This window comes from Neofelis nebulosa, chromosome 4, assembly GCF_028018385.1.
Source record: "Neofelis nebulosa isolate mNeoNeb1 chromosome 4, mNeoNeb1.pri, whole genome shotgun sequence".
Classification (NCBI taxonomy): Eukaryota; Metazoa; Chordata; class Mammalia; order Carnivora; family Felidae; genus Neofelis; species Neofelis nebulosa.
The window spans coordinates 29020447-29047581 of record NC_080785.1 but is presented as its reverse complement, the minus strand read 5'-3'; the positions used below and the strand labels follow the sequence as shown (position 1 = coordinate 29047581).

General features: G+C 36.5%; 1 protein-coding gene across 2 annotated transcripts in view; it reads right to left on the bottom strand.

The window, feature by feature from the left end:
• SLC13A1 (solute carrier family 13 member 1) overlaps positions 1-27135 on the bottom strand; it is a 143135-nt gene that overhangs the window by 67003 nt on the left and 48997 nt on the right. For both annotated transcript variants that reach the window (XM_058724441.1, XM_058724442.1), the window contains exon 7: positions 9682-9833. In XM_058724441.1, the coding sequence (XP_058580424.1) occupies positions 9682-9833 (152 nt within the window). The remainder of the gene's footprint in view (positions 1-9681; positions 9834-27135) is intronic.

The following is a 27135-nucleotide window of genomic DNA, read 5'->3' as shown; positions in this document are numbered from 1 at the left end:
CAGTCCTGTAAATAGCTGGGAAATAGTTACCTGCCCCCCACCCTCAGACAGAGGAAATAGCAAGTACAAAGGCCCTGAGGTAGGAATGAGTGCAGAATGTTTGAGGATCAGAAGGCTAGTGTGGCTGTGGGTAGTGAGCTAAAGTTAGTGGCATGAAATAAAGCCCAAGAAGTAGCCAACAGCAATCAGATCATGTAACACCTTGTAGGCCCTCAGAAGGAATTTGAATTTTAGCATAAACGTAATCAGGAGTAATTGGAACATAATAAATAAGTTAGTGACATGATCTAACTTTAAGTCTATGTAAATTTGTTATTTACGTAAGGCATGTTGGTTAGATGGATCCTCAAGATTGAAGGCAACAAGAGTGGAAGCCAAGTTGTAGTAGGCAGAACTCCAAAATGACCCACAAGATTTCTGTGCCTGGTATACATGTTTTGTATAATCTTCTCTCTTCTGTGTGGGAAGAACTTGCATATAAGGTGGGATTTCATTCCTGTGATTAGGTTCTTTTATGGAAAAAGTGAAGGGATTTTGCAGTGGTAATCAAGGTCCCCATTAATTTTTGAGTTAATCAAAAGGGAGATTATTTTGGGTGGATCTGACTTAATCAGGTGAACCCTTAAAAGAGAACCTTTCCTGCTGGCCTAAAGAAGCAAGCTTTCCTATTGCCAGAGGAAGGGGCCATGTGTCAAGGACCTAGAGGTAGCTTCTAGAAGTTGAGAGTGACCCCACGCCAAAAGTTAGCAATAAAATGGGCACGTCAGTAATTCAACCACAGGGAACTCCGTTCAGGCCAGTAACCTGAATGATCTTGGAATAGGGCTCTAACCTTCTGTGGAGATTAGAGGTCCAGCTGTCACCTTGATTTTTAGCCTGGTGAGATCCTAAGCAAGGTTCTCAGCTAATCTGTGCCTAGACTCCTGACCCACCGAAATTATGAGGTCACAAATTCATGCAGTTTTAGGCCGGTTAAGTTAATGGTAATGTGTAAAGTAGCAATATAAACCAAATACACAGGGAAATTTATTAGAAGACAAAAGAAGTTTGGCAGAGGAGTAGGGTAGAATGGGAAATAGAGTAGATTTTAGCTGAAGTCAGATTGATAGCAGTGAAGATGAGAAGACAATTGATTTTAAACATATTTGGGACAAAATGTGGAGGAATGAGGAAAAGGTGCCATTTATTGAAATGAAGTCTGAGGAGAGAACAGGTTGGCAGATGGGTAAGGGAATGGAGGGTCAAAAATGCTGCTGTGGGGGCGCCTGGGTGGCTTGGTCGGTTGAGCGTCCGACTTCGGCTCAGGTCACGATCTCGCAGTCCGTGAGTTCGAGCCCCGCGTCCGGCTCTGTGCTGACAGCTCAGAGCCTGGAGCCTGTTTCAGATTCTGTGTCTCCCTCTCTCTCTGCCCCTCCCCTGTTCATGCTCTGTCTCTCTCTGTCTCAAAAATAAATAAATGTTAAAAAAAAAAAATTAAAAAAAAATGCTGCTGTGGGCATGTTAATCGAAGACGTCCTTTAGTTTTCCAAGTGGTCATGTTGGATGGGCAGTTAGATAGATGAGTCTGAAAATGAGAGCAGCGGGCAGTTAGAGATAGAAAAGAGGTCGTTGCCAACATACAGGTGATATTGTAAACCACAGAAATGGGCGTGATAATTTCAGGAGTAAATGGAGATAAGAGGAAGAGGGAACGCACCCTGGGGCATCTAGAGGTCAGGCAGAGGTTTAGGAATGAGCAGATGAGCTAAGCACATTTCATTCTAACACAAATCCTGTGAGGAAAGCATTATATATCCATTTTACACAGGAAGACACTACGTCTCATAAGGTTAAATGGATTGTTCAAGGTCACAGATTGTACAGTCAAGCAGAATTTTCAACCCAGAAGGGGGGTTTAAAATACAATGTCTTTTCATTAAGGCATAGTGTCCTCAACTCCAGTTCCCAGGTGAAAATAGAAAATTCCATATATACTGCAAGATATCCATAAGCCAGGGCACAAACTTTATGTCTAAGGACATTTTAGAACACCATAGAAATGATTTCACCATAACAGAGATGTGCTTTGACCTGAAGCCTGTGTGCCCATCATTGTTGAAACTCAGGAAGATAGTGTTGTTGTTGCAGTTCTCATGCCCAACTACAAAATGATGAATAGCATTAATTCTAATGAAATACACAGAAATTGTCTCAAAAGAATGGATGTACTTGTGGAAATTTACAGCCTTGAAACAAATTTGGGCCTTTAGAGCACTATACACTGTGTCCATGCTGATTGTAGTCCTTTTGATTAATGACTGCTTTGATTATTTGAGTCAAAGCCACTTTTCAGTTCTGTATTGGTATATTTGCAGACATTTCTTTTCAAATATTAACTACTTGTTATTCATGAACCAAGCTTATATTTCTAATAGGAATAGCAAAAGTAAAATAAACAGCATCAACTGCTAGCATTATTGGCAATTTCCTATGTGCCAGGCCCTCTTGCTAAGAGCCAAGCATGCATTATCCCACTTAATCCTCACAGTAATAAGTTCTAGTATCACCCCCATTATTCAGAGGAAGAAACTGATGATGTTAGCAGAAGTTAAGCTAATATATGGCAAGATTGAAATCTGAGCCAAGGTCTGAGTGCAAACTCTGCAATACCCAAATTTCTTCTATGGTACTTGCCAGAGAACTTATTTCTGAGAAATATAATTGCTCAATTCTCCAGGAAAAAATCATGGTAACTTTTGAAGTTAGCTATTGTTAGGTAACCGGTTTACCTTCTCCCTCTATAATTAGCCAACAAGAAAGGTTAGGAAGGTGGGTACCAATAAACACATTTGAATTTAGGGCGCCTATAAACACATTTATTTTACAATTTCTTAGTTTGTGAACCCACAGTAGTTAAAATTTAATATGTAATTAGTAACAACGACTGTGCTAATTGTTCACAATAAAAGTTCCTTCCATGCTCTTTGTACACCCACATATTACACAGCTGACACCCACAAGCTGAATAATATTCTTTGATAATCAACAAGTTATGAAATTTTACTTCCATTTTCATCTGGTAGATTTGCGTTTTGGGTTTAACTAATAGCTGTTCTATTTGTTAAATAATATTGATGCATCAAAACTAGTTTGCTATGACAGCAGCAATTGCCTCTAATAATATTCCCTCAGTAGCATAATTTTAATATCAAAAAATTATTTAGTTATTGAGATGATTCCCAAGAACAATAAGCACTTCATTTATGTCTTGGTAGAGTTCATCTCAGCTGATGATTATCGATCATCTACCTGCGCCCCTTGTGTGCTAAAAGAATAAGACAATGATTCATTCAGACTCTATAAGTCTGAAAATCATCAGGGGTGATGGTTATGCATAAATGTAGATGAGACACGTTTATAGAGATGTGAATACAGTTTATGATCAGAGGAGATGGGAATGGTGGTACAGGAGTAACTGAACAGAGTTTCAGATGAAAGAGCATCCACACAAGTAGAGAAAGAAATTGACACAGTTGGCAGGCCTTTCAAGAACCGGAGTAGGAGGAAATGGGTTAATTACAAGGTGGTAGATATTAACAATAATTGTCAGGGAAGGAGGAGATTGGGTGATGACCGGAAGTATTGTCAGTGGAGCAGAATGGAATGAGGGCCAGGCAGAGAATGCTGATCAACCAGGATTTACCTAACAGAGGAGCTAATAAAAATCTCACAAACCTGTAAGGTAGTAACAGGAAGTAGGAAGACCAAAGAATACTTCCAGAATGCTCTATTCCAAGGATTAGTTAAGGATAATGGTGAATTAATCACAGAGGAGCCAGAATTTAGGTACCACTGGTGCTAGATTCAGATTAAGAATGCCAAAAAACGGCACACTTTATAGTTGAGTTAGGGAATTAGCTTCATCTGGTTACTATTATTCTGAAAATCACCTCCCAAACTATACATCAGCTCATGACCACAAGGGAATGGTTCAGTCTAACTAGCCACACACTTAGCTTTGCAACTATTTCAAATGACACTTGCTATGTTGGCACGCTTACATTTAAAAAAAAAAAAAGAAACGCCACCCATGAATGTGAAGACTGATGTAGTTTTTCTTGCTACTGGCAGCAAACTTGTGTTTTTAGAATTTTGCCATCTTGGCACCCTCACATAATATGGTCTGTGAGGCAGTGAGACTGCAGAGTAGAAAGAGCCCTGGGCCTTGGGCCATCTGTCTTCATCTGGCTGTTCTTCCATTGACTAGTGATCATCAATTGCTTAAAGTCTCTGAGCCTCAGTTTCCTCATCTGTGAAAGGAGAGAACTGTACACACGCTCTGAAATTCCTCTGTCTTCACTTTTTCTCTTCTTAGCCCTCATTATTACTCAAGAGGATGTGTACTTCTTTTCCAAGACTAACATTTCGACTCTTGTTTCTAATTCCATTCTGCTTCTACCTGACTCTTGGCCCATCAATCTTCTCCTCTCTCTTTTTCAAAATGTCACACATCTCTTTTACAGTTTCCTTCTCCTGAGTGTAAAACAAAACTGACATCTCCCTTGTTCCAAGAGAACTCTCTGCCTCTGGTCACACCATGCTTGTTCTTTTTTTCTTTGCTTTGTCAAACTTGAAAGAACCATTTAAGTTAGCTGCTTTCCCCTCCCCACTATTTACTCACATCTTAACTCTCTGCAGTCTAAATTTGGTCCTCCCTCCCTTGTGTCTTCTTGAGGGACACTGATAAGAACCAAGCCTTTTCTTAGCCATCCTCCTCCTTGACCCTTCTACCACACTGCTTGTTCCTGAGTCATCCTCCACTTTGAAAATGGTCTTATTTGGCTTTCAAAACACCACATGCTCCTGGTTCTCCACCTACTCTGATAAACTTTTCGCATCTTTTTTGTCAACACTACCCAAGAGTCTATCCATGTCTTGATTCTTTTAACTTTTTTCTCACTTTGTAACCATTTCTACATCCAAGATTTTAATTTCTGTGTGTGTGTGTATGTATGTGTGTGTGTGTGTGTATATATATATACGTATATATATGTATGTATATATATCCCTCAAATTAAAATTTTTTTAAATGTTTATTTATTTTTGAGTAAGAGAGAGAGACAGAGTGCAAGCAGGGGAAAGGAAGAGAGACAGGGAGACACAGAATCTGAAGCAGGCCCGAAGTGAGGCTCGAACCCACGAACCAGGAGATCCTGACCTGAGCCAAAATCGGACACTCAACCGACTGAACCACCCAGATGCGCCAGCCCTCAGATTTTAAACTAACTTCAACGATGCATTTGCAAATGACTACTGAAAATCTTGTGGATAGGGTCCTAGCAGGCCATGTTAATACATCTAAAATCAAATTTATTAATTTCTCCAATGAACCGAGAAATTCATGGCATCACTACCTATCTATCTATATTGGCAAAAATTCCCAGAGTTGCCCTAACCCCTCCTTGCCCTTAAATCCTCACACCTAATTACTCACTCTTCCTGTCTGTACATACAGTGTCCTGAATCTAAATCCTATCACTTCACAACTAGCTTAGTTTTGCCCTTATCGTCTGTTAACACTTTGGCAATAGACTCCTAATTGGTCTTCTATCCTCAGACTCTTAGAATGCCAATCAATCTGCACACTGCTGTTCTAAACAGTGCCAAAAAATACACAGATTATTTCACTGCCTCCCTAAAAACATGATTACAAACTTTTTGTGTTTTGGTTTTATGAATTATTTGCATTCATTTTCTTCATAAACATGCTATTTACCTCTTTTAAGATTGGGTGATGCTGTATAGACAAGTTTTCTCTAATGATCCTGGCCATGCACACAGCTACACTCCTCTGTTAGAGTGAACGTTCAATTATGTTTCTAGGGAGGTAATTGTTTAGGGAGACAGACGGGGGTTTGAATGATCTTGGTTTGGACCTCAGTCTGCTATACAAACATCCACTTTCTTGACTCTAGTAATAATAACAAACATTTACAGAGCATATGCTCTGTGCTAGGCACTTATTAAAGTGTTATTTATTTATTTATTGTAAAACTCTAAACAACTCTCTAAGAGAGAGACCTTATTATCATCCCCATTTCTCTGGGAAGGTAACAAGCTTAAAGAGAGTAGTCTGTCCAAGATCACCTCGTTTGTAAATGGAAGAACTGGGATTTCAACACAGACATTTTAAGTCTAGAGCCTATGCTTTACTCCCCAGTATATGCCACCTTCACAGCAAGGATATATAGAGTATGTGTGCACTAAAACGTATGTAAAATTTCTGACACGAATTCAATACATGTCACCTAACTTCTCTCCTATATGTCAAAACCAAATGTTATCATGTTTTAAAAATTTTAACGGTTTTCACATATGCATGTTTTGTCTAGAAAACCAGATGGAATTTCGAAGTTTCCTGACAAGTTTTATTTTTTGCATTCTCCAGAAGAATTCAAAACAGTGCCTTGCACATTGTCAGTCCTCAACTAATGTTTGTTGACTGAAGAGTGAAGGAATAAAGGTTTGTTTTATTTGCACTGAATGAAATTTAGCTTTCTCAGAATTCATTGTTCTTCCATTCTTTGTGCAAAGAGAATAAAAGACACTATATATGTATATATATGTATATATAAATATAAATATATTTATATGAATATATAAAATACATATAAATATATTTTGTATCTGTAAGTGATAGATGGAGAGATAAAGGCTTTGAAATGTGTTATCCATTCCCTCTTCCCATTGTTTGTAAGATGGTACCTTTCTCTAGAAGTAAATGGTAGGAAATCATTGATTCTTAGGATTCATGCACCTTTGGAGCTGGGCCAGATCCAAAATTAAATTGCACAAAATCACTGTTGGTATTGCTTTAAAAAAGATGGCAAGCGGTGTCAAGAGGAAAAGGTGGCATTATTGTAGTGGATTTGAAAATAAAGGGCAATTTCTGTCTGTTTCCAAAGATCTGGGCAAAGAATATAAATTCTTTTTTTTTCCCTGTAGTTTTAAGTTTCTGGAACTTTTCCTAAAGAAAGTGAATGCATTTCATTCCATTGTTGCTTTGAGATGCTGTTGTCTTTTAGGGCCAATATTTAAGAAAAAGTTAAATATCTAGTTTGTTTAATAATATCAATTATATTTTTTCACATAAGGTTGTTTTTCCCCTCTATTCTAGTATTTTCTATCAAGAAGGGGTACTCTGAGTTTCTTTCTTTTTGTGTATAATTCCTAATGTTAAAGTAAACTTTTGAAGACAAAACGTCGCCAAATTTCAAAGTACATGTTAAGCATTTTCTAAATTTAAAGAATCTTTGGCCAAATTCCCATGACTAGGAGAATTAGAAGATTAGATAATTAGGGAAAATAGTTACCGAAACATTTTGCTCAAAGTGCTACAATGCTCTCAATCTGTCATTGCAAATGACAAGGGAACAGTTAAGTAAAAGAAAATTTGGTTGATACATTGTGCAAGACTACAGACCAATGGCAAATTCAGCATAGATTACTTTACTTTAACACCATCAATTTCATGGGAATGGTAGAGGCTAGCAGTTCTCTAACACCAAGAATAAAATGATAAAATTCTGGTCTAAATTTTTAGAAAAAGAGATTTACAGAGAAGACTATAATGTGGAACCTTCTTGGGGAATTAATGAGAAAGGACAGTAGTCTAATTTTCAGAAAGAGATCAAGTACATTTCCTGTCTTAAATTAGGGGATACATTGGGTAAGTCCTTTCTGAGATGGCGAATTTCAGAAGTCTCCCACTTATAAACCAAATGCCTTTTAGAAGTTTGTTTCTAAGTTGGCTGTTGGGAGTATACATGACGCATGTGTAATCAGAGAAACAACAAATACACACGGAGGTCTGTGGTAGCTTGTCCTAAACCGCCCTGCCACTGTTCTTTGCACACAAGTTCTTGTTCTTTTTAGAATGGAGTGTGACATTTTCTTGAATCTTGGATTTCTTGGAAAAGCTATGCAGGTACAACATTTTGCAAATAATTTCAGAAAGTTTATAAAATCTGTGAATCTGCTTTGAAGTATGTAATTTTCCTGATTCTGAACCTGAATTTTTCTGTGAAAAGAGCTAAATCCTTTTCCAGAGCATCCTTAATGCTGCCCAACTTGCTGGAACTCTGACAATTATCTGTCCTATTAGTACTTGAAAATATACCTTGGGTGTAGAATCAATTTGAGGCCTCACATAAAAGCATGGACTTTCAAACTATTTTTCAATAGTTCTTACAATAGCTCTTACAAATATTGTCAAGTATTTTTACATAGTATAATTCATTTAATTCTCACAATAATCATCTGAACTGTGACTATTTTCGATAGGTAAAATTAAGTCTTGGGGAGAGTAATGCACTTTTTATTCTTCAAATTCATAAAGTAAGTGACTGAAAATTGTGGAATTAAAATTTTTTTTTATTGTTTATTTATTTTTGAGAGAGAGAGAGAGAGAGAGAGAGAGAGACAGAGTGTGAGTGGCGGAGGAGCAGAGAGAGAGGGAGACAGAGAATCTGAAGCAGGCTCCATACTCTGAGCTGTCAGCACAGAGCCCGATGCAGGGCTCAAACTCACAAGCCGCTAGATCATGACCTGAGCTGAAGTTGGACGCTTAACCAATTGAGCCACCCAAGTGCCCCAGATTGTGGAATTTAAAAAAAAGTTTATTTATTTATTTTGAGAAAGAGAGACAAGAGAGCATGCACCAGCATGGGTAGAGGCAGAGAGAGAGAATACCAAGCACATCCCATGCTGTCAGCGCAGAGCCCAATGTGGAGCTTGATCTCACATGAGATCATGACCTGAGCCGAAATTAAGAGTCTGACACGTAACTGACTGAGCCACCTCGGCACCCCTGAAAATTGTGGAATTTTGCATCCAAGTTATCTGACTCTACTCACATATTCCCCATGTTCTGCAATGGATTAACATCACAGTTGCAGACTTATATTTAGAGTCATGTATCTGTCCTTAGAATACTTTATTACTGCCATTTCTTGCAACTGCCCCATCCTTCAACTATTTTTGAATTCTAGGTAAGACTTCTGTAATTAGCACCTTTGCTCACCACTCATCTTTCAAGTTCAAATGCTAGTTCCCAAGCCCTACAAAAATTTTCCTCTGCAAATAATCCCTATTCGCTTTTGTTAACTATCATTTGCAGTATTATTTGTAATGATAAATGTTTTCCCCATTTGGCTAGAATGGTTAGCCAGGAGTTATCTCTTCTGAGCTTGCTTGGGGAATCTGTGGGCACCTACTGATTCACTGTGCCCTACATATTTAGCTCTTAGTAGAAGGGCAGATGTCCTGATGTCCTGATAAAAAACAAAGGAGAGTAGGGGCACCTGGGTGGCTCAGTCAGTTAAGTGTCTGACTCTTGATTTTGGCTCAGGGAATGATCTCACAGTTCGTGGGGTCAAGCTCCACATTGGGCTCAGTGCTAACAGCACAGAGTCCACTTGGGATTCTCTTTTATCCTTTCTCTCTCTGGTCCTCCCCTGCTGTGTGTGTCCTCTCTCTTTGTCAAACAGATAAATAAACATTAAAAAAAAACAAAAAAACAAAAACGAAGGAGAGTTAACTCAGGATAGCAATCACTGTTCCTGAATTCTCTGAATCAGTTAAGACTCACCTTCATAAGTTGTGTGCTCTTTATCAAATCGACAGTTCAAAACTTTTACTTACATATTGAAATGCTCAGCGAAGATCAAGTTGGTGGAAGTACCAGTGATCGTTGTCAGTCCACCGATGGTGGAAGAGTAAGCAACACACAAGCACATAAGTTTACACATCATGTGGTCCTTCTTTGTTCGATACTTGGCTCCTGTGCCTGAATTCTGTTCAACAGAAAATAGTTTACACATCACGTGGTCCTCTTCTATTTGTCTTCTGCGCCACCAACATTTAATCATTTCCAAGTCATCTTTACAAAAGAGAAAAAGGCGGCCTTCTTAACCTTCTTCTCGATCAAACCACTGCCCTACCTCACTTTCATTTTCACAGCCGAACTACTCAAAAGAGCTGTCTACATCCACTGACTGCATTCTTACTCACGCCAATCTGGCTTCCATCTCTTCAGTCCACCCCAAGTGTGCTTGCTGTGATTATCAATAGCCTCCACATTACTAAACTCAACAGATACTTTTCAGTCTCAGTTTTGTAGACCTCTCAACAGGACCTGAAAGAGTTAATCACTTCTTCCCGCTTGAAAACTCTTCTTAGGGCTTCTATGGTATCTCACTCTTCTGGGTGTTCTCCTACATCTTTGCTTGTTTCTCTGTCTCCCTTGTCAGTTCATTTTCCCTCATCTTTCCTTAAAACTGGAATTTCTTGAAAACTATGTCATGGGCACCTGTCTCTTTTCACTGCAATGTTTATCCTTAGGAAATCTCATATATTTTCACTGGTTTAATGAATATAGATACACCAGACCATCAATTCTGTTCTTCAGCCCAGACTTCTCCTTTTAGACCTACATACCCAATTAACTGTTTAACATAATTTGAATGTCTTAAATAAAACCTCAATCCCAAAATGTTCAAAACCAAACTCACCATTTCCTTCCTCAAATGTAGTTCTTCTTCAGGATCACCTAATTAATCTGGTAGTATCATCATCATTATAATTACAGATACTTATAGTGTGCTTAGTGTACAATAAACACCGTTCTAAGTTAAAATTAAATAAACAACTTAATCCACTTTACTCTTACAACACAAAGAGGTGAGCGCTGTTATCCCATTTTACACATGAAGACATGAGATAAAGTTAAGTGGCTTGCCCAAGGTCACATAGTCTGAAAATGGCACGCTTGGATTTTAAAGCCGTGTAGTCTTGTTTTACAATTCATAACCTCAGCCACTACACTATATTGCTTGTGCTCCTTGAAAACATTCTCTTCCTCACCCTCCCAAATCATGTCCATCTTTCGTGTTCATCTCCACTGCTATCACTTTGGTATAAATCAAATCTGATTTGGGCTACTGTAATAGCTTCCTTATGGGTATTTATCTATCAAGTCTTGCCTATTTGAGACCTGTCCCACACATTTCAGCCTTAAAAAAATATAGATGCATTTTTAAAATATACAAATAGAGGAATCTCCCTATTCCATACAGATAGGTATGCTATCTGTGATATATGCACTGAAAGATCTTTGGGAGAAATCACAGAAAGGAAATATTTTCTATTCACTGAAAACCATCATGGATGTGGGAATGACTTAGCATTGTAGGGTCTGGTGCATTGATTGTAATTTGCCTCTTACCTTCTAATTAACTTAAAAGTTAGCCCTCTGGGTATCTACTCTTCACCTAAAATAATTTGTAAGTGTCTCCTTTTGTCTAATATTTCCTACATTTCCTACATGGAAATGATGTGTATTTTCCACAATAAAAGCTGCCATTGAAAATTTGAAAAATAAATGGTATGTAAATAAAATAGCAAAATATCTTTAAAAATTATTATAGTGGTACAAATGAAATTTAGGGCTTAAAAATGATCTATTTTGCTACAGAAAAGACCAAAGAGAAACCAGAAAGTGATATATAATTTGGATACAATTAAACTGATAACAAGAATGGAAACTTAAAGATGTAATGTGTATAATAATTCTGACACATTAAAACTTTCAAAATTACAAAAAACACTTTCAAAACTACAAAGAAAAAACTGGATTTCATATAAAAGCTGAACTGCAAATATATGCATATATAGGTGTTTATATATGTATATAAAGCACAATGACTAAAATGCATTGACTGATATAAAATTTTAAAAATCAAAATAGGAAAATACTAATATATTCACCATGTTTTATCCTTTATGGACTTCCCATACTTTCCCCTCTGTATAGACCTTTAAAACATACATTAATGCTACTGCACATAAGGTGATATTTATGCAAATATTATGGACAATTTAGAAACATTAAAAATTCAAGTTAAATTTAAATTCTGCAATAAATTGTAACACTAATATATCATAATACATGTTAAGGGTTAAGTGCAAGTGTTGGGAGGTGGGATGGGGTGCAACAATTCTGTTATCATCCAGTAAATGTGAACCCCATGCAGTCAGCTCTATTGTTTGATTTTGTTTTTGTTTTTTGTTTGTTTTTTTTTGTTGCTGTTTTTGGCTTAGGTCATGTGATTACTGGGTCGAATTTATTGAGGAGATGATGTTATAGTAAGGGGTAACTGAGGTCCAGAGAGACAGTAGTGGAGGTCAGTGGGCAGAAAACTAGAGCTGTTCTTAAAAAAATTCTTTTAAATTTAAATTCAAGGTAGTTAACATACAGTACAGTCTTGGCTTCAGAAGTAGAACCCAGTGATTCATCTCTTCCATATGACGCCTAGTGCTCATCGTGAAAAGTGCCCTCCTAATGCCCATCACCCATTAACCCATCCTCCCACCCACGTCCCCTCCAGCAATCCTCAGTTTGTTCTCCATATTTAAGAGTCTCTTATGGATACATCCCTTAAGAAAGCCTGAGACAAGCCACTAATTGAGCCAACTACTGGTACAGAAACTACAAAAACAATGGAAAGGAGAGTCCTCAGCAGGTTAGTCTTTTGCTGAAGACAGTGGTTTCAACCTGAGACCAAGGGTTGACCAAAGGGCCCAAAAGAGATTTGTAATAAGTCATTTGGACTAGAAAGTCAAGAGCATGTGTTCGCAGATATGAGGACAATAAAATAAGCACTACATTCTTCCATAAGTAGATGAGGAATTTGGTGTGTGTGTGTGTATGTGTGTGTGTGTGTGCATGCATGTGTGTGTTTGGTGTACTTTCTCCTAAGAGTTTGGGAGGGCAAAATGATTCCTATGCAAAGAAAAGAAGAGATGCAAAACATCTAGAGGGGTGAAGCTGGAGACAGTCAGGGATAACATGGCCAGAGAAGACTTCCTGTACTAAGAAGACCAAAGGACATTGCCATGGACATACTGTGAATGGGAAAATGCTTGCTTTATAATGTTTCATGATGGGGGACTTACGTGAATTTAAATATTCAGAATAAAGTAATTTTTATAATAAAAATATATCCACACACACATAATGCCTAGGAATAGCCCAAAATGAAAAATGTCAAAATATTAACAATAGAATTGGGGGTATCTTCTGTCTTCTTGATACTTTTTGTATCTTCTACAATCATAAAAGAGTTTTCCCAATATATAAAAGAATTGTAGACTATTAGTGCAGACAAGTATTTAGAGATTACGTGGTACATTTTTCAGAAGACCAAAATTCATCTTAAATGTGACATAGCTGGTCACTGTAGGACTGAAACCAGAATCCACATATCTGAGTTTCCAGTCAATTATTTATTTTGTACCATTTGACTTTCCAGAACACTTTTTATTTATGTGTTTTTAAATCTACACCTAAGACTTTATACTTAATTACATTTCATATTGCTTTTATCATAGCAATTGTAATCTGTTTTTATTCAATCCCAATTGTTTGTTATTTCACACAAATATGACATCTAAGACCTTGTGAATGTACCTACTACAAATTCTTCCAAGTGACAGACAAATTTTGTCTAAGACATGACCAAATGTCAATCCCATGACATCATCACATGGGTGGTGCTCAAGGGACATTTCAGAACAGAAATCTTGCAGGTCCAGATATAACTCACTATTGCCACCTGGTGGCTATGACTGGAGATTCCAGGGGCATGTTAAACATTTCCTTCCAATCTTCCTTACTAAAAATGCATACATGAACCAGCATAGGCTAAACCAGTGGTCTTCAATCATGTGCATAATAATTCACTGGGGTGAGAGTGGTAAGAAAACGTTAGGGGTGTCCATTTACATTTAAATAATTATTGACGGCTAATTATACAAAATCTTAGTTCTAGCTAATCATTTTCTGCTTGCTGAAGACAGCCAGTTTAAAATCTTCTAGCTCTTTTTGGGTATTTATTTGCACTTATCTTAAAAATATCCATAGGATATAATATATTTATTTCGCAGTTGTTGGCATTACAATTAAATTTCTACTATGTTAGACGATGGGAATTTCGCTTTCATTCATAGACTTGACCACTGAACACACTCACACTTTTCACGTCCCCATTATCCTCCCATTATGACTACATGATAATTTAGAGAAGAATTCAATGTTCAGAATGCTGCCTAGAGTAGAGATGTATGAACATCTGAGCAATATGACCTATATTACTTTTCCTGTTTTGTACTTTTTCTACCCCTCCTTGTTTGCTTAATTTTCTAAGTTTTTTAGTTTTCTAAATAACCACCACTAAATGGCCCCAACCATTCTGTGGTTGTTTGAATCTTCTCTCAGAACAATCAAACAACACACTTAGCCTACGCCAAGTATTCTACCAATTTCACTGTCTTAGAGCACTTCTTTCAGAAGCCTTCCTAACCTTTTCTAAGTCCAGTCATTTTCTTCTCTACATCTGCAAAGATCTACCTAGACTTTAGTCCAGCCTCTTGCTTCTATCCATAATTTGACTGGATATTGATTTCAAGATTGAAAATAAATGTTATGCAGAATGTTGAAGGCATTTTTTCCCTACTGTTTGAATTTCCAATGTTGCTATAGAGAAGTTTCTAGCCATTCATGGTTTTCATCCTTTTTAATGAATCAGTTTTTTCCTTTTCCTGATAACTTTTAGGATCTTCCCTTTTTTTCATAATATCCTGAAATATCAATAACCTTCTCAATGTGAGTGTGTTTCATCTCTTATGTGGGCATCCAGTGGGACTATTAACCATAAAAATTATATTCTTCCACTATGGAAATTTTCTTCAATTTTTGATTAGTCTTCACTCAGTCTTCTCTATTCTTTTTCTGAAATTTCCTATTATTCTCTTCTCTTGTTTCATTCTATTTTTTTCTACTAAATTTTCTATTTATGATGTCATTTCATATTTTTAAATTACATTTTATATATTTTATATTTTATTTATGTTCACATTTTATTTTTTGTCTTCTTGTTCCTCTTTGAAAGAATTCCATTCATGGATAAATTCCTAGAAACATACATTGTACCAATACTGAATCATGATGAAATAGAAAATGTCAACACACTGATTACTAGCAAGGCGATTGAGTCAGTAATCTAAAATCTCTCAACAAAAAAAGTCCAGGACTAGATGGCTTCATTGGTGAAGTCTAGCAAACATTCAAAGAATAATTAATACCAATCTTACTCAAACTTCCAAAAAAATAGAAGAGGAGGGACTCTTCCAAACTCATTTTATGAGGCCAGCATTAATTACCATGATACCAAGACCATTCAAGGACACTACAAAAAGAGATAATTACATGCCACTATCCCTGATGAACATATATGCAAAAATCCTCAACAAAATCATAGCAAGCCAAATTCAATACATTGAATACATTAAAAGGATCATATACCATTATTAAATGAAATTTATTCTAGCGATACAAGGCTGATTCAACATCTGCAGCTTGTCAATATGATACACCTCATTAACAAAATGAAGGATAAAAATATCATATTGATAGATGCAGTAAAAGTGTTTAACAAAATTCAGCCATCATTTATGATAAAAACTCTCAATAAAGTGAGTACAGAGGAAATGTACCTCAACATAAGAAAGGCCATATATGACAAGGCCACTGCTAATAACATACTCAATGGTGAAAAGCTGAAAGTCTTTCTTTTATGATCAGAAACAAAACAAGGATGCCCAATCACCACATCTATTCTACAGAGTATTGGAAGTCCTAGCTAGAACAAAAAACAAAAAAACAAAATAAAACAACAACAGCAACAAAACAGAAAAGAAAGAAAGAAAGAAAGAAAGAAAGGGAATCCAAATTGGAAAGAAAGAAGTAAAACTGTCACTATTTGTAATGAAATGATATTATATATAGAAAACTCTAAACACTTCATGAAAAAAACTGTTAGAACTAATAAAAAAATTCAGTAACATTGCAGCAAACAAAATCCATATGCAAAATCTGTTGCATTTCTATACACTAAAATGAACTGTCAGGAGAAGCAGAAAACTATTCCATTTATAATTACACAAAATAATAAAATATCTAGAAATAAATTTTACCAAGGATGAAAAAGACCTGTATATTGAAAACTAGAAGACATTAATGAAGAAATTGAAAAAGACACAAATGGAAAGATATTCCATGCTTACAGATTAGAAGAATCAATATTGTTAAAATTGATACTACTCAAAAGCAATCTGTAGTATCCAAACTACCCAAAGCAATCTACAGATTTGATGCAAATTTGATATCAAAATTCTGATGACATTTTTCACAAAAACAGAGCAAACAATCCTAAAATTTGTATGGAACCACAAAACACCCTGAGTAGCCAAAGCAATCTTGTGAAAAAAGAACAAAGCTGGAGGCATCATGCTCCCTGATTTCAAACTACATTAAAAATCTATAGTAATTAAAATAGTGTGCTAATTGGCATAAAAACAGACTCATAGATCAATGGAACAGAGTAGAAAGCCCCCAAATAAAACCCACATAGATATAGTCAATTAATTTATGACAAAGGAGCCAATGGGGTAAAGGAGGGCTTCTTCAATAAGTGGTATTAGAAAAAGTGGACAGCCACATGCAAAACAATGAAATTTTGCCACAGTCTTAAAATATACACAAAAATTAACTCAAAATGGGTTAAAGACTTGAACATAGTCTGAAACCATAAAACTCCTAAAAGAAAACTTAGATGGTAACCTCTTCGACATAGGTCTTGGTGATGGCTTTTTGAATCTGACACCAAAAGCAAAAGCAACAAAAGCAAAAATAAATAAGTAGGACTCATACTAAAAATCTGCTGCACAGAAAAGGAAACCATCAACAAAAATGAAAAGACAACCTACTAAATGAGAGAAAGTATTTTCAAATCATATTCCTGATAAGGGGCTACTATACAAAATATATAAAGAACTCATACAGCTCAATAGCAAAAACCCCAAACAATTTAATCAAAAAATGTGCAGAAGGTCTGAATAGACATTTTCCCAAAGATGACATACAAATGGTCAACAGGCACATGAAAAGATGCTCAACATCCTTAATGATCAGGGAAATATAAATCAAAACCACAATGAGTTATCACCTCATACCTTTCAGCATGACTGTTATCAAAAAGACAAGAAATAGTAAGTGTTGGTGAGGATGTGGAGAAAAGGGAACCCTTATGCACTGTTGGTTGGAATGTAAACTGGTGCAGCCACAATGGACAACAGTATGGAAGTTCCTCAAAAAACTAAAAAAGAACTACAATATGATGTAGCAATTCTACTTTGGGGTATTTATGAAAAGAAAATGGAAAACCTAACTCGAAAAGAAATACGCATACCCATGTTCATTGCTACATTATCTGCAATAGCAATGATATGGAAACAACCTAAGTGTCCATTGATGGATGAATGAATAAAGAAATTGTGGTATATGTACACAGTGCAGTATCATCCAGACATAAAAAAATGAATGAAATCTTGCCGTTTGTGACAACACAGATGGAAATCAAAGGAAGTACGCTAAATGAAGTAAGTCAGACAGTGAAAGACAAATATTATACAATCTCTACTATATGTGGAATCTTTTAAAAAAGTAAAAGCACAAAGCCACAAAAAAACCACACTCATAGATGCAGAGAACAGATTGGTGGTTGCAAGAGGCAAGGGGTGAGGGGGGTTAGAAATAGGTGAAAATGTAAATTTATTTAAAAATAAAAACTAAAAAAAGGATGGTGCAAGACAGCATAAATTGTATTAAACATACCTATGCTGAAAAAAAAGAACACCCTTCATATATTCCATGAATGCAATTCCTTTGTTTACCTCTCTGTTACTATATTAATGATAGTCTCTTTTCTTGTGTTTTCACCTTCTTACACAGTTTCCGTTTCCTGCAGCTTTCTGCTTTCTTTTTGTTTCTTTGGAACTCTCTCTTTCATCCCCAAGATATTCTTCAGATATGTTGGCTCATATTTAAGACAGTGGAAAACTGTTTGGAAGCTCTATACATGTGCTTTGGGATTTGTCATTGATTGTGGGTTTCATTGCAGTATCATCTGACTGGGCCTTTTTTTTTTTCCCTGAGAAAACCCAATTCTATATATTTTTACCTTTTCTTTGTGTTGATTACATTCCCCAGGGATGGACCCCTGGTCTCCTGTCCATTGACACCTGGAGGGTATATGTCTGGCTCCCAGGAACAGTTGAGTAGAAGGCAAGTTTCTCACCATTTGACATATAAAATGCCTCCTACTGCCCCAGTTATCACTGTGAAACCCTCCTGTGACCTGAACAGGTTCCAGCTCTCTTTACCCTCTGCTTTACCAGATCTAAATATTCCACTTCTGTCTGGTGGAGGAGAAGCAGTTGCATTTATGTAGAGTTGAGGAAGAAATTTGGGAATTTAATGTTTCATAAGCCATTTTTTACTTACCCTTGATTTTCAACATTTTAAAAACTTTGAAGGCTGCTGCTATGTAAATTGGATTGTTTATTGTCTTTCCTCACCATTGATTTAAGATTCCACTTTCATGACATAACTGAGTCATCCTTTTAATTTCCAGCTTCCAAAATGATTTTGCTGTCATCTCTTCTCTTGACATTTATAGAATTGTAACTTATGACTTAAAAGGTCTATTTGTTCTTGTTGTAATGGAGATTTAGGATACGGTGAAGGTAAATGGGCTTATTCAATCTGGCATCTTATTGGAAAATGCAATATTTTCTGTTTCACATTAAAAATAAATGAATGAATGAATCTTAACTAATAATTATTGCACAGATTGACCTTGGTGCCTTGGTGGTCTATGCATTGGTGGATAATATAGGTAAAAGGTGGGGGGAGAGTAAAAGCTCCATAGTGTGAAGAGGGATTGACAGCGGGGTCCTGTCTCCTTTGTTAGCCCTCAGCATATTGAGTTTACATGTACTTGGTTAAGTGGATAACAGATTATTCTTTGTAGTTTTAATTAAAACAGCCCTCTCATAATACACATATGGATTTAAATGATTTCTATAGGAAATTATGTATGTAAAGAAAGCCCAGAATAAAGATAATACATAAGTGACCAGAAAGAAAATATGAGAGGAGATCCTTCTACTCCTAATATGAACTCTTCATGAAGATCTGGTAAGGATCAAATCTGTAATAACTTGAACAATTCAGAGAAGTTGGTAACAAAATTGAAGTTATCAATAAGACTCCTGGAAATGTGATTTATATCCACTGTAGTTAATAAAGAAGTATTTGCATATTGTGAATTGGAATATTAGATTATATAGTAATAGTATGATGAACAGGAAGATATTTAAAATTAAGCACTTAAGACATGAAGACTCTTTATAAAAATTCTACTTTTCTAGCAATGTCAAAAATCATACTTAAATCCAAGGTTTATTTAATAAAATGCTATTATCCTAAATGTTAAATATTTAGAAATTTCCTTTGTAATGCATTCATGAATAGCTGAAAATGAAAATATATGTGTACTGGGAAAAATATTTTTCTTTCTATAGGAGTAAAAATGACTGACATAATATATAAATAACAGTGGATTTCTCTTCAGCTATATGACAAGTCAGATCTCCTGTTAAATAAAATGTGGTTTAAATATTTAAAAAGCACCTTAAGATGTATTACAAAACTATACAAAAGTAAGGGATTTGCCTTGACCCTAAATAAAGTGAAAATGGGAATCTTAAGTGAGGGACTAGGCAGTTTTTTGATCTGAGGATATCAGTTTATTCTTTTGCAGAGAGAGCTGGGACGGCAGATAACACCTAAGGCCCACCCTCCATGGGCAATCATGGAGGAGAACACTCATAAAACAGGTATTCTTTGTAAAAATAGACAGCAAGGAAATCTCATCCTGACTTAAGGGGAAAACATAATGTAGCCTGAAAACTCCTAACCATGACCACTTTTAGTCTGAATTGGTGTTACCTGTGTGTTAAAAGAAAAACAATAATATAGAAGTTCTATGCAGCTGCAACCCAGGACTTAAGGAATTCCCACAGAAGTTTCAAGAAAAACTAGTATTTCAATATTTATTTATTTATTTATTTATTTATTTATTATTATTATTTTTTAATTTGAGAGAGAGAGAGAGTATGCAAGTGGAGGAGAGGGGCAGAGAGAGAAAGAAAGAGAATCTTAAGCAGGCTCCATGCTCAGCGTGGAGCCTGATGCGGGGCTCGGTCCCATGACTCTAGGACCATGACCTGAGCTGAAATCAAGAGTTGGATGCTCAACTGAATAAGCAACCCAGGTGCCCCTACCATTTCAATATTTAAAAACACAAAACATACACACACACACACACACACACACACACACACACACACACACACAAAAGGCAAGAAAAGTGAGGAAACAGCAGAAAACAAAAACAGGTCAAGGAGCGATCTATAGGACCTCAGACACTAGAGCCATTAGACATATAAGTAAATTAATTTATGATTAACAAAATTAGAGAAGAAATGGAAAATATGAGCAAAGATAAAGAGACTATAAAAAAATCACCCAGCAAATCTTAAAAGGAGACAAATAGAATTTATAGAAATTAAAATTTAAGTAACTGAATTTAGGAACACCTGGATGACTCAGTTGGCTGAGTATCTAATTCTTGATTTCAGCTCAGGTCATGATCCCAGGGTTGTGGGACCAAGCCCCATGTTGGGCTCCACACTAAGCATGGAACCTGCTTAAGATTCTCTCTCTCGCCCTCTACTCTTCTCCCTTGCTCATGCATACTCTTTCCCTTTCTCTCTCTCCCTAAAATAAATAAAATTAAATAAATAACTGGATTTAAATACTCAGTAAATAGTTAAACAAAAAAGATAGACATAGCTGAAGGGAGAATTAATGAACTGGGAGATAGATCTGAAGTTATTCATAATGTAGTCTAGCAAGACACAGAAGGAAAATAAAGGTGTTAAAAAGCATGGAAGACAGAATAATAAAGTTTAACATATGTTTAACTGGAGACTCAGAGAAAATAATGGCTGAGAATTCTCAAGAATTATTGGAAAAGGGGCGCCTGGTGGTTCAGTCAATTAAGCATCCGACTTTGGCTCAGGTAATGATCTCTCAGTTTGTGAGTTCGAGCCCCTCATTGGGCTCTGTGTTGACAGCTCAGAGTCTGCAGCCTGCTTTGGATTCTGTGTCTCCCCCTCGCTCTGCCCCTCCCATGCTCATGCTCTGTCTCTCAATAATAAATAAACATTAAAAAAAAGAATTAGAAAAGATTCAACTTACACACATGCACATAGACATACACATCTTTAAAGTAACCAAAGAGAAAGGATTGTCTGTTAAAGGAATGGCAATTTGAATGACAGCTAGCTTATTTCTAACAGCAAAACAGTCAAAAGACAGTAGGAATACGTGTCAATATGCAATGAAAAAAAATAGTCAATCTAGAAATCTATAATCACAAAAATATATTCCATGAATTGTAAAGACCTTTATATAAAACAAAACTGAGAGTTTACCCTCAAAAGGTACTCTCTGAAGTATATTCAAAAGATCTATTCAGGCAGAAAGAGTATGAACCCAGAAAGAATGTTCAAGAAGCAAGAAACAATGGTGAACAAAGATATTAGTAAATATGCACATAATTGTACAAAGCATTGATTTAAAAAATAAAATTATATAGTTTATAGGAGAATGACAGAGTAGAACTAGAAAATATTAGAAAATGGCCACACATAAACAGGAAGAGATGGTATAGTTGAAATGTCCTAAGGTCTTTGTCCTGTTCAAGAGGAAGGGAATAATGGATTCTTTTTACATTTTTATAAATCAAGCATACATGACATTATAGTTTGAACTGTGTCCACCTCACATTCATATATTGAAGCCTTAACACCCAATGTGACTGTTTTGGAGATAGGGAATTTAAGGTGGTAATTAGAGTTAAATGAGACCACAAAGGTAGGGCCCTAATGTGATAAAATTGTTGTCCTTGTAAGAAGAGGAAGAAAGACCAGACATCTCTCTTTTTCTCTCTGCTTCTGCAAAGAGAGAAGGCTGTGTGAAGACACAGTGAGCAGGCAAGCTGTCTACAAGCCAGGAAGAGAGGCCTTACCAGAACTAACCCTGGTGGCTCCTTGATCTTGGACTTTTATCCTACAGAAATATAAGAAAATAAATTTCTGTTGTTTAAACCACCAAGTCTGTCATGTTTTGTTAGACTTAGTTGACCAATACACATGATAAAAATTTTCAGTATATCTATAATAATAACAGACACAGAGCATAGTGTGTAAGTGTGTGTATGTGTGTGTGCGTGTATATGTGCATGCGTGTATATATGCATGCAGGTGTGTGTGTGTATGTGTGTGTATGTGTGTGTGATGAACTAAATAAAGAACAAAAATTAAATAACTGCAAAAGAATGCAGGGAAGAAATATAAAAAAATATTTGGAAAAAACCAGAAATCTGATATTCAAAACTATTCTAAATTTATAAAGTCACAAAAAATTCAAATGGATAAAACTTGTCAGGCAAAAATCTTCAACCTGGATAAAAATGTAAAAGCCAGAAATATGTTTTTTTTATAAGAAATACATCTAAAGCATAAGGACATAGAGATATTGAACGTGAAAGGAGAAAAGAAATGCTAGGTAAAGTCTAACCGAAAGAAAGCTGGCACGTCAGGAGACTTCTGGGGAAGATGGTAGAGCCAGAGGATTCTAAGCTCACCTCCTCCCACAGACACAACTAGATAACACTCACATCAGTGTAAACAACCCAGAAAAAGACCTGAAGACTGGCAGAACAGACTCTCCACAGCTAAATGTACAGAAGAGGCCACCTCAAAGAGAGTAGGAAATGCAAAGATGAGGTCTGGAACCAAACATACCCACAGGACTCTGTGCAAAGAAGGGATATTGTGGGTCTCAAAAAAGGAGAGGACCAGACCCTCACACCAAACACCCTAGGCATGGGGGACTTGTACAGGGAAGATGAATCCCCATAACATTTGGCTTTGAGAACCAAGAGACTCAACAGTCTCTTTTAAGACTCTTTTAAGTCTCTCTTAAGTGGGGCTTAATACCTGGAACTTTAAAAATTAGCAGGGTCAGCTCTGGGAGAGCCAGGAGGGTGGAGTCCCCAACCCCAAAGAGACAGCACAATATTGAGATACAGCACAGAAGCAGCAGTACGAAACACCTGGGGTATACAGGAAGGAGATTTATTTACTAATCTCAGACCAAAGGCTTGAGGTGCAGGGATCTTGGGGAGACTTTAAGAACAAAAGAGCTGGCAGGTGCCATTTCCTTCCCTCACCCTGCAGCCTAGATACATGGATACCTGTAGAACCGGCACAGCACCAACACTTTCTACCTAGCTCCCTCTCCTCAGCTCTTGTGCTTCTGTGGATCCGTCCCCTCCAACCTGGCTGGCCTGGGCAGGAGTTTTCCTAGGAGGTTGCAGGTCCTCTCCCACATCTGACCAGCTGGACTTTGCTGGCACCATGTACCCCACCCCCACCTTCTCCTATGGACCTTATGCCTCCAATATGCCCTTGACTAGAGCCCTTCCAAAATGGTGCCACAAACCTGGCAGTGTAGAAGCAGTACTAATAGGGGCCGGCACCACTCCAAAATGACTCCTACCCAAGGGACGGGGGAAGATAACCACATACACCAGTCCAACTGTGGCCCCAGCAGTGGGCTACAGCAGACATCAGGGTCTGATTACAGGCCCTGCTCATGAACAAAAGTCTTTGAGGGGACAACACAGGGAAAGTACCCTGCAGTTCAGTGGTATTGCATCTCTGGCAAATGCCCTAGACTGGCTCGGTAGCAATGCAAAGACTAAAACCTGCTCACAACAAAGAAGCCATTGCAGATGACTGGACTGAAGACAAACATGCTTTAGCCACAACAGTAGGGTGCACACAACACACACCGGAGACGCTCCTGAAGTGCCAGGTTCTGGTGGACCAGGGACATTGCACTACAAGGCACTAGAGGACCTCTTTTTCATGAGGCCACTACTTTCAAGAGCAGAAAACAGGGATGAATTTCTTAGCACATAAAAACAAACACAGAGAATTAGACAAAATGATGAGGCAGATGGAAATGTGCCAAATGAAAGAAGAGGAGAAAATCACAGCAACAGAACTAAATGAAATGGAGACAAGCAATATGTCTGATAGAGAATTTAAAGTAAGGATCATAAAGATACTCACTGGACTTGAGAAAAGAGTGGAGAACCTCAGGGAGACCCTCAACAAAGAGATGGACCACACAAAAAAGAACCAATCAGACATGAATAACTCAATAACTGAAATTACAAATACACTTGATGAGATAAATAATAGACTAGAGAAACAGAAGAATGGGTCAGTGATATGGAGCACAGATTAATGGAAAGCCATCAAGCTGAACAGGAGAGAAAGAAAAAGAATAATAAATGAATTTATGTAAGGGGAACTCAGTGACACCATCAAGTGTAATAACATTTGCATTATAGGGATCCCAGAAAGAGAAGAGAAGAAGTGGCAAAAAAAATTCTTTGAAGAAATAATAGCTGAAAACTTCCCAAATCTGGGGAAAGAAACAGAAATCCAGATCCAGGAAGCACGTGAGTCCCCAACAAAATCAATCCAAGGTGGTCGACAAGACACACAGTAAGGGGCACCTGGGTGGCTCAGACCGTTAAGCATCTGACTTCAGCTCAGGTCATGATCTCATGATTTGTGAGTTTGAGCCCCCAGGCTCTGTGCTGACAGCTCAGAGCCTGGAGCCTGCTTCAGATTCTGTGTCTCCCTCTCTCTCTGCACTCTGTCTCTCTCTCAAAAAGAAATAAAAATAAACATTAAAAAATTTTTTAAAAAGTATCTTAAAAGAAGCAAGAGAAAAGAAAACTGTAACCTACAAGGGAATCCCCATAAGGCTATCAGCTGATTTTTTAGCACAAACTTTGCAGGCCAGAAGGGAGTGGCATGATATATTCAAAGGGCTGAAAGGAAAAAACCCTGCAACCAAGAATACTCATCAAACAAGGCTGTCATTCAGAATATAGAGATAAAGGAGTTTCCCAGACAAACAAGTTAAAGGAATTCATCACCACTAAACCAGCCTTGTGAGAAATGTTAAAGGGCCCTTTGAATGGAAAGGAGAGACCATAAACAGAAGCAAGAAAAGTAGAAAGCACAAAATCAGTAAAATAATATATACCTATAAAAATAAGTCAAGGAATTCACAAAATAAAAGGATGTAAAGTATGACACTATATACCTAAAACATGGTGAGGGGGGCAGAGGAATAAAGAATGAGCTCAAATGTAAGAGACTATCAACTTAATATAGATTTCAATATGCATAAAATTTTGTATATAAGACTAATGGGAACCACAAATAAAAAACTGTTAATGAATACGCAAAAAATAAAGAGAACCCAATCCAAGTACACCACTAAAGAAAGCCAGCAAACTATGCGAGAAAAGAGCAAGAGAAAAAAGAAACAAAGAACTACAAAAACAATCATAAAACAAACAACAAAATGAAATAAGTACATACCTATTAATAATTACATAAGTACATAATTAATAATTATTAATTAATAATAATTAATAAGTACATACCTACTTCAAATGTAAACGGACTAATGCCCAAATCAAAAAAAAGCATGACGGAAGCGATAAAAAAGCAAGTCCATCTATATCCTGCCTGCAAGACACTCACTTCAGACCTAAAGCAACATGCAGATTGAAGGTGAAGGGATAAAAAAGCATTTATCTTGCAAATGGAAGTGAAAAGAAAGCCACAGTAGCAATATTTATATTAGGAAAAATGGACTTTAAAACAAAGACTGTAACAAGAGTCAAAGAAGGACACTATATAATCATAAAGAGAACAATCAAACAAGAAAGTATAACAATTATAAATATGCATTCAAATACATAAAGCAGCTAATAACAAATATAAAGTAACTGATGGTAATACAATAATAGTATGGGACTTTAACACCCCACTTACATCAATGGATAGATCTTTCATACAGAAAACCAACAATGAAACAGTGGCTTTGAGTCATATATTGGACCAGACGGATCTAACAGATATATTCAGAACATTCCATCCTAAAACAGCAAATACATATTCTTTTCAAGTGCACATGAGAACATTCTCCAGAATAGATCATATATTAGACCACAAAACAAGTATCAACAAATTCAAAAAGATTAAAGTCATAACATGCATCTTTTTTGACCATAACACTATTTTGACCATAACACTTACTATGAAACTGGAAATCAACTACACATACACAAATCTGGAAAAAGCACAAATATATGGAGGTTAAATAACATGCTACGAAATAATGAATGGGCCAACCAAGAAATCAAATCAAAAATAAAAAATACATAGAGACAAAATAAAATGAAAACAACAGTCCAAAACCTTTGGGATGTAGCAAAAGGTGTACTAACAATAAAGTTTATAGCAATACAGGTCTACCTCAAGAAGCAAGAAAATTCTCAAATAAACAACCTAATCTTATACCTAAAAGAGCTAGAAATAGAACAACAAATAAAACCCAAAACCAGTGAAAGGAAGGAAATAACTAAGATTAGAGCAGAAATAAAATAGAAACTAAAAAACCAATAGAACAGATCAATGAAACCAGGAGCTGTTTCTTTGCAAAGATTAACAAAATTCATATAGCTTTAGTCAAACTCATCATCATCATCTTCATCAACAACAAACAACAAAGGAGAGGACACAAACAAATTCAGAAATGAAACAGGAGAAATAACTGACATCACAGAAATACAATTATAAGAGAATATTATGAAAAATTATATGCCAACAAATTGGACAACCTAGAAGAAATGCATAAATTCCTAGAAACATGTAACCTCCCAAAATTGAATCAGAAGGAAATAGAAAATTTGAACAGACCAATTATCACTGATGAAATTGAAGTAGTTATCAAAAAAACTCCCAACAAAGTTCAGGACCTGATGGCTTCACAGGTGAATTCTACCAAACATCTAAATTAGAGTTAATACTCATCCTTCATAAACTAATCCAAAAAAAAATAGAAAAGGAAGAAAAGCTTCCAAATTCATTTTATGAGGCAGGCCACCATTACCCTGAAATTGAAACCAG